Source organism: Cyprinodon variegatus, unplaced genomic scaffold (genome assembly GCF_000732505.1).
Source record: "Cyprinodon variegatus isolate N-32 unplaced genomic scaffold, C_variegatus-1.0 Scaffold502, whole genome shotgun sequence".
In the NCBI taxonomy this organism is placed as follows: domain Eukaryota; kingdom Metazoa; phylum Chordata; class Actinopteri; order Cyprinodontiformes; family Cyprinodontidae; genus Cyprinodon; species Cyprinodon variegatus.
Genome location: NW_015150955.1, coordinates 356,062 through 371,417, shown reverse-complemented (window position 1 = coordinate 371,417; position 15,356 = coordinate 356,062). Strand labels below are relative to the sequence as shown.

The following is a 15,356-nucleotide window of genomic DNA, read 5'->3' as shown; positions in this document are numbered from 1 at the left end:
GCTTGGTTTTCACAGAAATAATAATAAAAAAAATAAACTTCAATTGCAGAAAGATTTGAATTGTTGCTTCCTGAGCATTAAGACCTACAGCCTCCTGCTCTCTGCTCACTTCTGTCTCTTACAACCTCTGCCAAACAGTGTAGCACCAGCGACATATTGTAGTGACAATGGGAGGGTGTGTGAGCGGACTGTGGGAGTGAATGGACAGGGTGGCTCCCACACCTCACCGACCAGAGCTGCAAACAAAATGTACCCGAATCAGTGCCAAAGATAAGCGCACTGTGCTCTGAGCGCAACCAGGCTCACAACTCAATTATAACACGGCCGGCGAGATGATCTCTGGAATGAGGTTCCTGCAGGATTTATGAGAGTAAATGAAAGAATTTTCGGCACAGAATAAGGCAGAATTAGTTTCCATTGTCAGTTTAACCTTTAATAACTGCAGCGTGTCTGTGTGTGCTGTGAAGTTTGTTTTCCATATTTATCACACTTTAATTCAAACTGTTTTCTTCAGGGTACATTTTATCCTTAAATTACATCAAAACAGAGAGAGAAATATGGAATAAATGAAGGAAAAGAGGTTATAGAAATATGAAATCTTGAAAACCCTGACTGGATTTCAACTGACTAGTTTAAACTTGTCAAAAAGGAAACAAAAAAAAATGACTTATTTTGTCCTTTTGAATAACTTTATAGAAAGTTCCTTTATTTTTTTTATTAATGTAATTTGATTTAACTGTAACTCAAAAGTTTTCATAAAATCAAAATTACATTTTCAAAAAAAACAACTTTTTGCAGCTTCAGTTTGCAGGACATTAAAATCTTTAGGCTCAAAAAACTCTAATAAAAGTTGTAAATGAATGCAGCAGCTTTAACCATTCAAGCAGTTGGTATTTTAAGTTGACTGCTATGGAATACAACGATGCATGGTGCTGTAAATGAGCACTGCAGTGACTTCTGCTGCAGCTGGAGATTATTTTTGGCCACCGTCTCTTTACAACTGCGATAAGACCTTCCTGCTCTTGGAGAAGAAGCAGATGGTTGAACTGCAATTTCCCTTCCAGGAAGAGCTAACAGAGGCCCTGCTGAGCAAAACGCACTGAAACGCATCTGCTTTTTAAGGTTCCAACACATTTTCTATTTTAAGATTCCTTTTTTTTTTTTTTATGAGTCTGGTTTTAAATGATCTAAATTGATTTTATGACAGTTTTGGTCATGCAAGTGGAAATGTTTTAACCAATTTATTACCTAGGTATATTTTGGGAGGTTTACCAAAGTTGAAATAAAGTTCTGGTCTGGAAGAGACTCCGAGAAAACAACCAAAACACTGAATTCATTTAAATCAAGGCTAAATATCCACCTGTTTAGAGCCGCCTTTCATTACTATTCCACAAATAAATCCAAAAAAAGCTGCTCTAAACCAAATATCTTAATACAAATGAACCATCTGATCATCGTCATGTGTCTGATTGATGGTTTTTATGATTTTGTTTGATGATCCTGATGTGTTGATAATTTTTGTACTTAATTTATATGTTAAATGATTTTACTGCCTATTTGTTTTGATGTTTTATGATGTAAAGCACCTTGAGTTACTTGCTCAAATTTATTATACAAATTGTTTTTTACTTACCTACTATAAGAATATTCTATTAAAGGAATTATCAACTGTTAAAATTAGTTTTTCATTTAAAAACGTATGTGTTGGTTTGGGGCTTCAATTAAAACTGGTTGGAAGATTCAGAGTGTCAAAGTGGCATGTTTTTTTTTGTGTGTTTTTTAAATGAGGACTTGTGAAAACCAGAAATGAACACCAGAGCGTTCTCTCCACAAAGTGCCATTTTTAGCCTGTCGCCACTAACTCCTCTATTCCACCAAAAGAGGTGATTCCAACCATCAGGGACTCCTCTGCTGGCCTCCACTAAGCGTTGCTGCTTGTTTAACATTTTATCTATTGTGTAAGAGATCAGGACACTATGGTAACAAACTACAGCAAAGTGCTAATGCTGCTAACGCTATCTCCACATGGACATGCGTGCACACAGGTCAAATTCTCGGAGAGACAAAAGGCTGGAAGAAAAGGGGTCTGAGCAGGAGTTATTTACATTTTCTCTTTTCTAGAAATTATTAAACACAAATTAAAAGTCAGTTTTAGAAGGATTGTATGTATAAAACACCAGGTTATAACTCATTTAATCATTAAAATACCTATATTGTAGACATGGATATTTCTCTTTTAATGTGATTCTATTCCTACCCATATTACAATATATCAAATTTAATATTTAATTTAATCTATTCAGGAATCAGATCAGTTAAAGCAAAGGAAATAATTCATCTTTTTTTTGTTGTTGAGGTTTTTATGTTTTAACTAGTTTTTTTAACAGTATGTTGACAGGAAAGGGGTATGAAAGAGGTGGAGAAACGTGCGGCAAAGGACCATAGGTCGGATTCGAACCCGAGTCGCCCGCGTTGAGGAATAAGGCCACCAAAAATGGGTTGTGCGTGTACTAACCTGGCTAAGTCACAAGGTTATGAAAAGAATAGGAAAATATGACCAGAGTAGCCTTTATAGATAAAATATCCCATATAGATAATAATAATAATAATTATGAATCTTCTTAAGGGCCAGGTTTGATAAAGGGGACACATGACTGCGGCTGTGGCAGTAAGAACAAACTGGTACATGTACGCCGTGGACTGGACATGAAATAATGACACACCCTGTCAGATAAACACCCAGTGACACATAGTTTCAAACATCACTGAGGTAAAGGAACCAATCAGAAATGGTTTCTTTGGATAATCTTATTCCTTTAAAGCCAGTTAAATCACTGCAACCAGCACTGTAACTTTAAAACCCATTCTAAACCCTCCCTTAAGTTAAGTAATGTAAAAGTTTAAGTCCTGTTTAACTTTTTTTTTTTCATTATAAAAGGTGTTATTAAGAGTTTTATTCAAAGAGCAACCTCTCAGGCAAAAAGAACTGGGAAGAAGCTGCGCTTTCAGGAGACAATAGCCTACATTTCAAAATCAATACCAGTTCCTGAAATGTGTGCACAAAACCAATTTTAGCACCTAAAAAGAAAAAAAAAACTGTGGGTTCTATAGTCAGCTAGAGTTACAGTACCATAACAGCTATAATGGGAACAATTTATTATAGCGCCGCAGAGAAAGGAGACTTTTGCTGATGAGGCGAGCTGATAGAAAGGCTGAGTGATACTGGTTTGAGTGATGAGGATTTGGGCAGCAGCAGAAGTTACCTCTCAAATAGAGAATACACAGATACAACAGAGTGATGCTGCAAACTTTTCCGAATAGTTAAAAAAAAAGAGCCTCCCATTTCTCGGCTTCAGGTACTGCATACTATACACTTATGGCTAAAGTGCCGCTTTATGCAGTCGAACCTTCACTAAACTCAGTTGGCAATACTTTGATGCAGAATGTTGATAAACTTCAAACTGTCCTAAACTGCTCCAGGCATCACTGACTGAAAACTGGAGATTAGAAGAAAATCAAATAAGTTTATGCTTAATGTATCTCTACCCATAAAAATCAGCATCATAGCAGGTGTACGACATAATAGGAGGAAATTAAAAACAGTTTTTGTCATTAAAAAAGCCTACTTCGCAAAGAGAGTGTGGCAGTAAAGACATACAATAAATCTATCGAGATAATTTGCAAAATTAAAGATCAAATTTTTTTTAAAGGATGCTGACAAAATTAGTAAAGGGCGCCACATATTCCCCAGCAGCAGTAACAAAATTATTCTGGATGCTTTTTCTCCACAAATCTTGGTAACAATTGGTTGATTGGTAACAATTTGGGGCGCCGTTGAGAGAAAGAAGAGCAGAGATAATTTTTTTCCTTTCCGTTTTCTAGTCGCTAAGTTATCTTTTTTACAGGTTATGTACAGTTAACCTAATGTAATGTATAGCGAAGAGGATCAGCTGGCAGAGATGGTGAAAAAAGAGGAAAATTTGTATAGTATCTCTCCTAAGTTATGTAAAGTATTCTGCTGTCATCTTCCTCCTTAATGAGTCTAATAAAAAATGCCTCCTCTGATGTTGTGCTGCTGTTGTGTTTTCTTTTGCTGGTGTAACATAATCTACAGTGGGTGTGACGTCAAATAAATGTAGCAGCTGGGCTTTGCGTAAAGTTTGAAACTCTGAGGCAAAAGAAGTTCTCAGATCCTGAGGAGTATGTAACAAGCTTCACATTGGGACCTACAGCTCATTACAATGGAGGACACCCCTATTAGACGCTACATCGAGAAATTTGATTATAGAGAAATTAAAATAAAGAGAGATGAGAAAAAAGGACAAAAGTTTTCTCAAAAAAAGGCGTCAAACTACCAAAACAAAAATCTATATTTTTTTCACTTATTAGAACATCCGTAATATTACCTTCTAGCAGCTCATGTTTGAGTTAAACAGCACACAGATTTTATTTCTCTGTTAATGATACTTTGCAAACAGAGCAGAAAACAGTGTGCAGGTTCACTGCGACAACGAACAACAGTGATTCTGCTCTAAAAAAAAAAATAATAAATTCTTAATGATTGATCATCATTACCCATTTTCTGATATAAACATAAAAAAACCTCTAGATACAGGACTCTTTAGTTTGTCTATGTATTTGTGTACAGTTTTTAAAGATTTGGAGACTAGGTAAGAAAGAGGGAGCATGTCGTCGAATGCACAGCTAGAAGGGAACTTTTTAATGCAACATTAGAAAAGAAAACAAACAAAACGTATTTTTTAATTTCACCTTACTGCAATGTCTGCATTCAGCCTATTAGAAACTCATTCGGTCTCATTTGTTGATAGTGAAGTGGGTTTTGTGATCCATTTGCACAATCTTCCTACCTCCTTAACATACCTGTTGCCACGGTTACTTTCTACCCTATTTTACGTTTCAATCACTGCAACTAGGCTATCATATTAATAGGCACTTCACATGGACCTGAAGACTCATGGACAGTCGTTACAGACCTTCAACAGAGTATCTGTTCTCCAGCTGGTGCAGATCCGGGAGGATGTGCATGCAGTTGATGCAGCAGTAAGTGAAAAAGTCCAGCAGCACCACTTTACCGGCCAGTTCCTTGCTCAAAGACAGGGGCGCCTCTGTGTTCAGCCACTCCAAGCCTGGAGGAAATAACAGGAAACAACAAATTATTTACCATTTGAGGAGAAGAAAACATAGATATTGGACTTTAGACTCAAACCAAACATTTACAACTTAATAAATCATCTCAATCACTTCAAATGTTATGTATTTCTATTACACTATTTAAATTAAATAGACTGTGCTTCAGAAACTTTAAAGGATGCAACCAAAGTAGTAAGAGGTAAGCTTTAGGGCTTAACTGTCAACGTAACTCCTTCCCATGATGATTTATAAAAGGGGTCCATTCTCTAATAAAATGTCAGTAAAAAGAAAAACTAAAGTAAATAGTTATTTTTCTTTTTTCTATTCTCTTTTGTTTTGCATTGTTCTAACTTTTTTTTAGATACTTATCTGATTTTCTATCGTGAAAACATCTTTGATCAATACAAAACATTATCTTTCCGAAACCGACAAACCTCCAGCTGTAAAACCTGACGGTCTATGATTGAATCACACACTCCTTTTGCATCCCTATAGCAATGATAAAGCCCTCCCCCTCTTTACTGATCCTGGGACAGTCTGTCCTATAGATGTGTCTGCTGCTTCACTGGTCCATAACTAACTCACTGTGACTGAAAGCTTGATCTTTTGTCTGCTGGAATTTAGCTGGTGTGATAAGGACAGAGCTGCGGTTGATGGTGAAAGGTAGATTCAGCTACAGCAGTAACACAATGATAAAATCTCACACACTACAACATTACTAGACTGGATCCTTCATTGAACCATGATGTTTTAAATCACACCTTGCAGTTTGCTTTTCAAAGCAAAAACAACTCGCACCCAGAACTGAAACACATGATGGAAAAAATATGCAACTAATTTGAACATTTTTAAGAAAGTTAACTGCAGGGAGTGGCGGTCTAGTGGGCATAGAGCTCGGAATCCTGAGGTTCTGAGTTTGAGCCCCACTTCCACAGACTGCCACTCTGGGTCTCTGAGCAAGACCCTTAACCCCACACTGCTCCCTGGGCGCCCCACGATGGCAGCCCACTGCTCCCCAAGGAGATGGGTTAAATGCAGAGGTAAAGTTCTCCAATGTGAGATCAATAAAGTTCAATTATCATTATTATTATTAAAAAGAATTACTAGATGAACTGACCGATGCAAAAGTTTAGGAAGGTACTAATTTTGAATCCTACTGTAGGACGCATTGATGTATTTGAGGCTTTTGTATGACTTTAGAGGACCTGAGGGGAAATCCTGCATGGTACAGAATAAAACAAGAGTGACAACAAACATCTACTTTGTGTTATACTGTATGTAAAAGTTGAGCTTACTTTCTATGTGACAAAGTTTTCTTTCATCTGTTGCTTTGCTAATGTGACTGAAACTGGCTTAACTCCCAAAAAACCTTCAAATTATACAAATATAGCAATAAAAAACAAGTCATAGTGAAGGTCAGTAAAAGCAAAATGTTCCTGCATTTAACCTTTTTACACATGGCGTAACCCGTGGGAGCAACACATTCTAGCTCTTACGCCACCCTGCCTATCTGGTACTTCAATGATACAAAGTGATGAAATATCCTGAATCTTCACTTTCTGAGGAAGGATAAAGCTCACATGTGCTCAAGATCACCACCTGCTGGTGTGATAAGATGAGCACAACATTCTGTAAAGTTTTGGTTTCTCCTAACAGCTCAGTAGTCCAAAAGCAGACACTTTGGAAACCATATTGATCCTAACAAATGGATTCACAGATTAAGAGATATATTTATGCGTTTTATACAATCATTACAGCTCTACTGTTATTAAAACTCCAGTCTGACAACAAATAACATTTCAAATCCTTTTTGCACATATAACAAAACATCAGAAGTTTTATTTTAGAAAAAAAAATGTCTCAAAATGGCAGCAGGATGGTAGAAACCAAGAGACAAATATTGCAGATTCAAAAGTCTTAGGTAATTTCCTGAATTTGCTACTTCCTATATATGACATGTTGACAATTAGATTTTATGAAACTACAGCTACTGTGCTTTGAAAACAGTTTTAATCCCACCGGAGGCTTCCACTTTGTCATAACGAATACCACAAAATAGGGTAACATTACTATAAATTGTAAAGTACTGGATACATGTAGGCTTTTAAGTGTTTTCTTCAAAATAAAAACTTGAAAGGTTTAGTACACATTTTTAATAAGCTCAATGTACTCTAATATTTGTAATGCTCCTAAGCAAAAAAAGAAAAGGATAACATTAAAACTATGAAAAAGTGAAGAAGCTCGTCGCAACTTTGGATGATTTGCAGTTGAAATGTTATAACCTGTGGATAACCATCAGTCATGCATTGCAAACATCTGGCCTTTCTGGAAAGGCCAGATCTCAGCCTTTCCAGGAGAATGGCAGCCCAGTGGTTAGGGCATAGAGCTTGGAATCCTGAAGTTCTGAGTTTGAGTCCCACTCCCACAGACTGCCACTCTGGGTCTCTGAGCAAAGACCCTTAACCCCTGATTGCTCCCCGGGCGCCCCATGATGGCAGCCCACTGCTCCCCAAGGGGATGGGTTAAATGCAGAGGTACATTTCTCCAATGTCAAATCAATAAAGTTCAGTCATTATTATTATAAAATGAGTAATTCCTGAAAGAATAACAAAGGAATTCATGTTTTAAAATGCATATCGTGCACAGAAAGGGGATGCAACAGATATGTAGTAAGATGTGACCAAAACTGTCCTTTTTTTGGATGCATTCCAAAAAAAGTAAAAAAAAACACACAAAAAAAAACACTGGACTTTGTTTGCAAGATTGAAGACATTTTGCTTTGCATCCAGGAAGCTTTTTCAATTCTAATTGTGAAAAAGCTTCCTCCGGGAAGCAATACGTCTTCAAACGTGGAAACAAAGTCCAGTGGATTGTTTTGTTGTTTTTTTTTTTTTTTTCACTTTTTTTGGAATGACTGTGACCTGGATGGCTGAGATTCTTCACCAGCACTTTTGGATGCATTATTTTCAGCTAGAGAGATAAAACATGTTTCCTACTATGAAACATGGTAGAAGCAGCATCCTGCTTTGTGCTATTTACAAAGAAACAAGTAAAACGGATGGTGGATGGAGCTATATACTAAAGAGTCATGGAGGAAAACGTTTTATTTTGTACACCACTGCCTTGCTTTAACATTAAATATATAAACAGAAAAAATACATAATTTTGTTGTACATTTTGGAAAGCTGGGAGAATGAAAACTTTTAGGAGTCGACATATATTTGTGCATCAACCTGAAAGAAAGCGGGTAGTAAAACCAAGTTTTAAGGTTGGTCAAAGTTTAGTTTTATGGTTTATTTGCTTCGATGCCTTAGAAGAGATAAGATAGCGAGCTATTTTGAAGCTAATTTGAAAACTTTAATTTAATCTAATACTATTTCTAAACTCGACGGGAGTTGGCTTTTAAATCGTTATTGGGCTTGAGAAAGATGACATAGGAAATGTTGAAGAAAATAACTGTGAGATTCCTGTCAAGCTGTGACAGTTGCTAAGGAAGCTAAAGCTGAAACTGGATCTAACCTGACTGAAAATCCGGTATCTTCAGGTCTTCCTTCTCGTCTATCTTTTTCAAATACTGGTAGACAAGATCTTCTTTTTCTTGTTGTGTGGCAGCTTCATCTAAAGCGTAATCGAGCTGACTTTGGATGGGATACAATGCAGAGAGGCTGCAATGGGACGCCATGATTGCACAAAGAAAAACTACAACAACCTCGAAGACAGGCAGCGACCAATCACAGCAGCTGCTTAACCAGGAAGCCAAATAAGGGCAACGTTAAGATTGAGAAAAGTACTTTCAGTAAAAATAAATAATTCTTTACTCTGTAAAATGTATTTTATTGACGATATTAAAAATATATTACTTAGTTAATAACCACATTAATTATTAGATTATTTTTTTAATGCTTTTATAAAAACAAATTAAGAAAATTAGTGCTATTGCATATGCCGAAAGTGTGGCTATTTCCATTTCATTGCGCTTACTTAATTCATCGTCTTGCTGTGGCGGTAAGCTAACAGTTTCGGACAGTGAATCATGGTCAAATGAAATGAAAATAACTTCTAAATGTTGATTTACTTTTTTATAAAAAAATCAGTTTACTTAGCGACTGGTTTACATAACATATTTACGGGGAAATATACACAATACAAGCAAGTTTAGTGTTACTATTTCTTTTCAAGGGGAATGTTATCAAACGTTAGTTCTTGTGTAATAACCCGTGTATTGAGGTGACGCTTGCTAAGCTAGGTTCATTGCTACTCCAAATGTCACAAAAAGATGACTCCGAAAATGACATTTGGGAATATAAACCTCTCGAGAAGAAAAGAAAAAACAACACATCGATGTGCATTTCAAGAAGAAGATGCCCTTCAAGGAAAACGTCAAAGAAGGACATTTGTCCCTCTGTCAGGTCACAAGAGAAGAACACCAAAAACAAATCAGCTAAAGGTGAAAATTCATCTCCTGCTGCAAACATCCTTTCATTATCAGAGGAGTCTCCTGCTACAGAGATAACCAGTCCAAAGGAGAAGTCAACATCCGAGGACTACTGTCCCATCTGTCAGATGCCTTTCTGTGTTTTGGTTGTACAGTCCCAGAGATGGCATGTTGCTGAATGCCTCGACACCCCCAGAGACAAATGCAAAGGTAATTCCTATCAATAAAGTACCATGAAAAGGTATCCACATCCAGCTAACTACACATTTTAACATGCTGCAACCACAGACCAATGTATTGGGATTTTGCTCAACAGACTAGCATGTAGTAGAACATAGTTATCAAGTTTCATTGTTTGGCTATGACACCATCCTGGAGAGAAATATCAGCTGTGCTGCTTCCATCAACACCCTTGTTTATAAATGCTGGAGATCAGCCTGTTTTCCAGTGTAGTTCTGTTTCTCTGACCGTGACTGGCTGGATGTGCTCTCTTCATCCTCTAACATGGGAGCTGGTTCTGAGCTCGTCTGCCTGGCTGTGTGTTTCCTGGACAGCTGCTTTTTGTATCTCTGCTTCCGTCACCTTGAACCCCAGTCAGCCTCGGCAGATGGCCGCTCACACTGAGCCTGGTTTTGCTGGAGGTTTCTTCTTGTTAAAAGGGAGTTTTTCCTCTCCACTGTCGCTACAAGCATGCTGAATGTGTTGTGATTTGGCGCTATATAAATAAACTGAATTGAATTTAAGTTTTGCAAATATTATCCATATTTTTATTTATTTGCATATTGTAGTAAAAAGTGTATTTCTATATACCACATAATATATACTTTGCAATAATATTTGCAATCTTCTGAGGATGTCTTTGCCTTGTTTGCAGCCTTTTATCCATTCTTCTTTGCTAATCAGCCCAAGCTGAGTGAGATTGAATGAAGGGCATCTGTAAACAGCAATGGTCAATTCTTGCCAGAGATACTTAATTGGATTTACATTTAGGCTTTGACTAGGCCATCGACACACAGCTATATGGTTGTATGTTTTTGTTTTTCCTGCTGGAAGGTAAAACCTACTCTTTAGTCTGAAGGATTTGTTTATTTTTTAGCGTCTAACAGGTTTTCTTCCATTATTGCCCGGTTTTAGCTCCATGCATCTTACCGTCAAATCTGACCAGCTTCCTGCATCTAAATAAAAAAAACAAAAAAAAAAAAAACATCCACATATAATGATTCTGCCACCACCTTGTTTCTCTCAGGATCTGATGTGATCAGTTTTCTGTCATAGAATTTTACACACTGGCCTTGCTCTCATTTGACCAGAGCACCATTTTCCAAATGATTGCTGTTTAATTATAAACAGTAATTCTTATGACTTTCCACCATGAATGGCTTGTCGTTTGCCACTTTTTGCAACAGGGTGGATGGCCAGTGGCTCCTTATTCTCCCACCTTAGATCAGGAGCTTAGCTGTTGTGTTACAATCCCTCTAAGCTTTGGGTTTTGTTTTACAGCCTAACTCTGAATTCATTATTCAACAAACAGCTTTTTCCTTGGTGTCTCTGCTGTGTTCTCCGATCTTTTTTATGCTCTGTATTCGCCAATGTTTTCAAAAGAGCCTTTGAAGATACCTTCACCAAACGGCTTTATTTATCCTGCAAATATAAATAAGCAATGGTAACCTCCGTATGATATATTTTTCATCACTACTACTTTGTGTTGTACTGTGACTAAAATTTTACAAAATATTAATATCTTTATATCCCTATAGCAGGAAAAAAATAACAATAATTGAACTTTATTGATCTCACACTGGAGAAATATAACTCTGCATTTAATCCATGCCCTTGGGGAGCATTGGGCTGCGATTGTGTGGCCCCGGGGTGCAATCAGAGGTTAAAGGTCTGCTCAGGAACCCAGAGTTGAGGCTGTGGGGATCGAACCAGGTTTTGCAATGTTCTCAGAGCACAAGCGCACTGCTCTAACCCAGTGGGCCAAAACTCCCCTAAAAATGTCTTCAAAAGGAGAAAACACTGTTTTTGAGAAGTTGCTAGTTCATTGAAATCTAACTAAAGCCTTTGAGAGTGTCATTAGGGCTTTTTATGGAGGTAACCTTGGAACATCAAAAGTTCAGAGGTCACTGAAAGGTGTTGAATCAAAACAACTTTATTGGCACTCATGGTTTTTTTTAGTGTCTTTCAGAGAGATAAAATAAGCAGAGAGAAAAGGGGAGGATGGGCAGCAAAGGGTCTTGACTCTGCATATAGTAAAATGCTTTACCCCTACATCAAACGCCCCCAGAGCAGCGAAAATTTTCTCTGATAATGTTGGTTTTTTTTCTACGCTTGATGTAATTGTGTTGGACAGATGACTTTGGCTTGTTGGGTTTACTGTGTTTGCCCTTCTGAGCTCCTTTATTGTTTATTATCGAACACAAAGCGCTTGCTCAGGATAAAAGATTGCTGCAAAGTTAATGCAATGCAATCAACCGGACGTCCTCTGAGAGATAACATTTTACAGGACTTCTATGAAGCCTTGACAGAATGATGAATAAACTCAGCTGAATCATTTCCTTAAAAATTATCAAATTATGTATAGATTTTTTAAAATAGGAAAAGAATAAAAGGAATTAAAAGTCATAATTTGGATATACATGATTTCATTCACCTTTGAAGCTCAAGTTTTAATCCTTCGAGGCAGGATGCACACCGGACAGGTTACTATGGGAACACAGAGACACATAAGGCGATGGTTAAATCCTCCCTCTATTATAACAAAAACATGCCCTTTTTCTCGAAGAGGACATCTAAGGTTTTTCAGATACAAAAGAAAAACCATTTCCACTCTGCCAAGTCTGAACTCTGTATGATCATCATGCTGTTTCATGAGATACAAAAGCATCCTCAAACAAATAATAAAGAATTTGCCTAAAATATTTATAAATATGATCAAGCCCAGAATCTTGAAACTAAAACTATTTTGGAATTTTGGTTTTTAACAAGCAGTTACTGAATTGAATTTTTGGTTAAATTGTAGCTGAATGAAATAAATGGACAGGGAGAATCATAGTAGGAAAATGCGCACATTGTGATTTTTATTTTCATCTATGGCAGGGACAATTTCAGCTAAAATTAAACTGCTTTGTTTTATTATTTGTCATTGGGATGAAACCATGGATCCTGAAATAGCAAAGTTTACTAGATGTTTTGTTTAAGCAGCTCTTTATAGATTGTAAGATATTGTTTCCATTAAAAAGTGATTTGAGTTATATGTAGAATTGGAATAAGTGATTTTTTTTATTTAATTAGATGTGAATTTAACCTGTTTTTTTGAGTTAACACTCTTTAATTTAACTTAGTCTAGGGCTGGCCTGCAGTTAACGATTATTTTGCAAATTGATTAATCTGTTGATATTTTTTTTCATTAATAATCGGATAGCCAAAGGTTGCTTTAAGAAAATCTTTTAAGAAAATAAACCAGTTGAAACTAAGACTTTACCACTTGAGTTCTGGATAGTGCATATTCACAGACATAGAAGTTGTTTTTTATCTTAAATGGATATTCTTTCGCAATTTTTGTATAACTTCTGCTCTAAATGGGTTGCTCTGTCAGCTACAGGCATGTTTTAGAGTCAATACTTACGTTAAGGATTAATTGATTACTAAATTAGTTGATGATGATTTCAATAAGTACAGCGTTGTGCTTCTGAAAAGTTTGAAGATTTTTAAATGCAACTCTGTTTCTCCCGCAATAAGAAATGACTAAACTCTGTATTGAATTAAGACTAGGTGGTTTGTTTGGTTTGCAAATCCAAAAATTAAAAACGATAAATGGAGATTTGTGTTATTAATTAGCTTAAATGATTGTATTTGATTAATTTAGTTTCCTGACCTGCTGATTCAGGCATCATAAAATTTAGTTGGTCAGGTTTGTCATACAAAACCATTGCTGCATAATGAGTTTCATTTGAAATTTTTGACATTTTTTATTCAGTCGTTTAAACTTGACAGATAAAGAGAAAAAATATTTACACACATAGTCTGAAATGGAATTGGCAGATGCAAAAGCTTGTTTTGCCTATCCCTGTATATTTACAAAACAAAACAGAGAAGCAGCCAATGTTTTATACATGCAGTTATACATTTTAGTTTTTTTAGTTCATCACAAAAACAGATGTTTGTATTTCCTTACTAAATGGCTTACAAAATCAAATCTCTAATGACAAAAATTACGAAAAATGGTCATAAAACCTTAAATTCTGCCCTAACAACCCATCTATGACAAGTGGATTTCTCCACTTATCTTATCTCTTGTTTCCTCTGTCCAGAATGTCCAGACGGTCTTCAATGTTCCTCCACCATTCCAAACCATTACAAGAGGTTCAACCACACGCTTCTTGCCGAAAGCCGTGCACACGGCGGTGCCGCAGCCCAAAGTCTGTTCTGGCAAACAGAGATCAGTGATGGAGAGCACATCGGTTGTCTCAAAGAAATGAAAAAGGAGGGTACTGACTTTCCAGTCGATCCTTCCCAAGGGACGGTTCCTATTTCTTCTTCCTTTTCTAGTCAGGGGGCCTCTCCCGGACAGAATTCCACTATTGCTCCTCATTCAAAACCTACAAATGGCCTTTTATTGCTTCGTTCTCCTGCGCCAGATGACTTAAAGAAAAAGAAAGGCTGGTTAAGTAATAGTAAAGGATTAAAGTCAGGAGGAAAAACTGAGATTTTATCCACTCCAGTCAAAGAAACAGCAGCTCAAACTTTTGAAAATTCAAGCAAACAACCAAGTTCTCTCAGAGATGATGATGATGATGGGATTTCCTACTCTCCACTGTCTGAGCTCCCTGCTGAAACTGAAGTTAATAAAAACTGCAGAAAATCTCTTTTTGTTGATAAAGAGTCTGATAATGAACATTCAGTGATACTTTTCAACGACAGCTTCTCAAGCGAGGATGAAATACTGTCTGCATTTTTAGAAAATAACCGGGATGAGCATTCAATGTTGTTAAATGATCCCCCCTCCTTGGCTCAGCTGGATCCAGTTTCTTCATTAGTGCCTGCTAATCATGCTGCCCCAGCCAGGGCTGATCCAGAACCTTGTAGAATCAGCAGCAGTAGCTTTCAGTCTCCACAGAGTATTGTTTTAGAGCATCTAAGAGAAACTCTCCTTAGCTCAGAGGGTTGCTGTAGTCAGAAAACCAGCTCTCCTCACGAATCTTCATCACAGGACTCAAACAATCAAAGCATGCCTCCTACAAAAGGCCAGGGCAGAGCGGGCCAAGCCTCTGGTCTGAAGCAGACTGACATTGGAGTGTTTTTTGGCCTCAAACCGCTCAAAGAAAAACAGACGGAGAGTGGACAGGACAACCTGGACTCATCTGCTGCTCTAGCATCAGGTAAGAACCCAGTAAGGAGGAGACAGAGGAGAGACGGACAGGGGAAAGGCATTTCTGACCCGGCAGCAGAAGAAGCACACACCCCGGCACTTGGAAATGAATCCACCTCAGAGGGCGGTCGGAGCCAAGCAGGCAGAGGCTGGAGAAGAAGGTGGAACAGAGTCAATGCTGATGGAGAAGTCCAGCTGCCCCGCTGTCCGTTCTATAAGAAGATTCCAGGTCAGTAAGCAAACATACAAACATACATCTCAATGCATTTTTAATATCACTGGAAGAAAAAGATGACAGAGTAAAAATATAGATCCATTCCTGAAAGTGATTTATTAAGTTTTAACTCTACAGTTTAGCAGAATTAGATAAGGCAAGTTTTATTAAAATGAAAAAAAAAA

At 37.2% G+C, this 15,356-nt stretch overlaps 2 protein-coding genes across 2 annotated transcripts in view; one reads left to right on the top strand and one right to left on the bottom strand.

The window, feature by feature from the left end:
- nhlrc2 (NHL repeat containing 2) overlaps positions 1 to 8,858 on the bottom strand; it is a 32,198-nt gene extending 23,340 nt beyond the window's left edge. The window contains exons 1-2 of the mRNA XM_015390495.1: positions 8,671 to 8,858; positions 4,995 to 5,147 (exon numbers count right to left, since the gene is read on the bottom strand). Coding sequence (XP_015245981.1) covers positions 4,995 to 5,147; positions 8,671 to 8,833 — 316 coding nt within the window. The 5' untranslated portion in view covers positions 8,834 to 8,858. The remainder of the gene's footprint in view (positions 1 to 4,994; positions 5,148 to 8,670) is intronic.
- Positions 8,859 to 9,145: 287 nt separating this feature from the next.
- The window catches only part of dclre1a (DNA cross-link repair 1A), a 14,989-nt gene continuing 8,778 nt past the window's right edge, over positions 9,146 to 15,356 (top strand). Inside the window, exons 1-2 of the mRNA XM_015390505.1 lie at positions 9,146 to 9,796; positions 13,900 to 15,186. Coding sequence (XP_015245991.1) covers positions 9,415 to 9,796; positions 13,900 to 15,186 — 1,669 coding nt within the window. The 5' untranslated portion in view covers positions 9,146 to 9,414. The remainder of the gene's footprint in view (positions 9,797 to 13,899; positions 15,187 to 15,356) is intronic.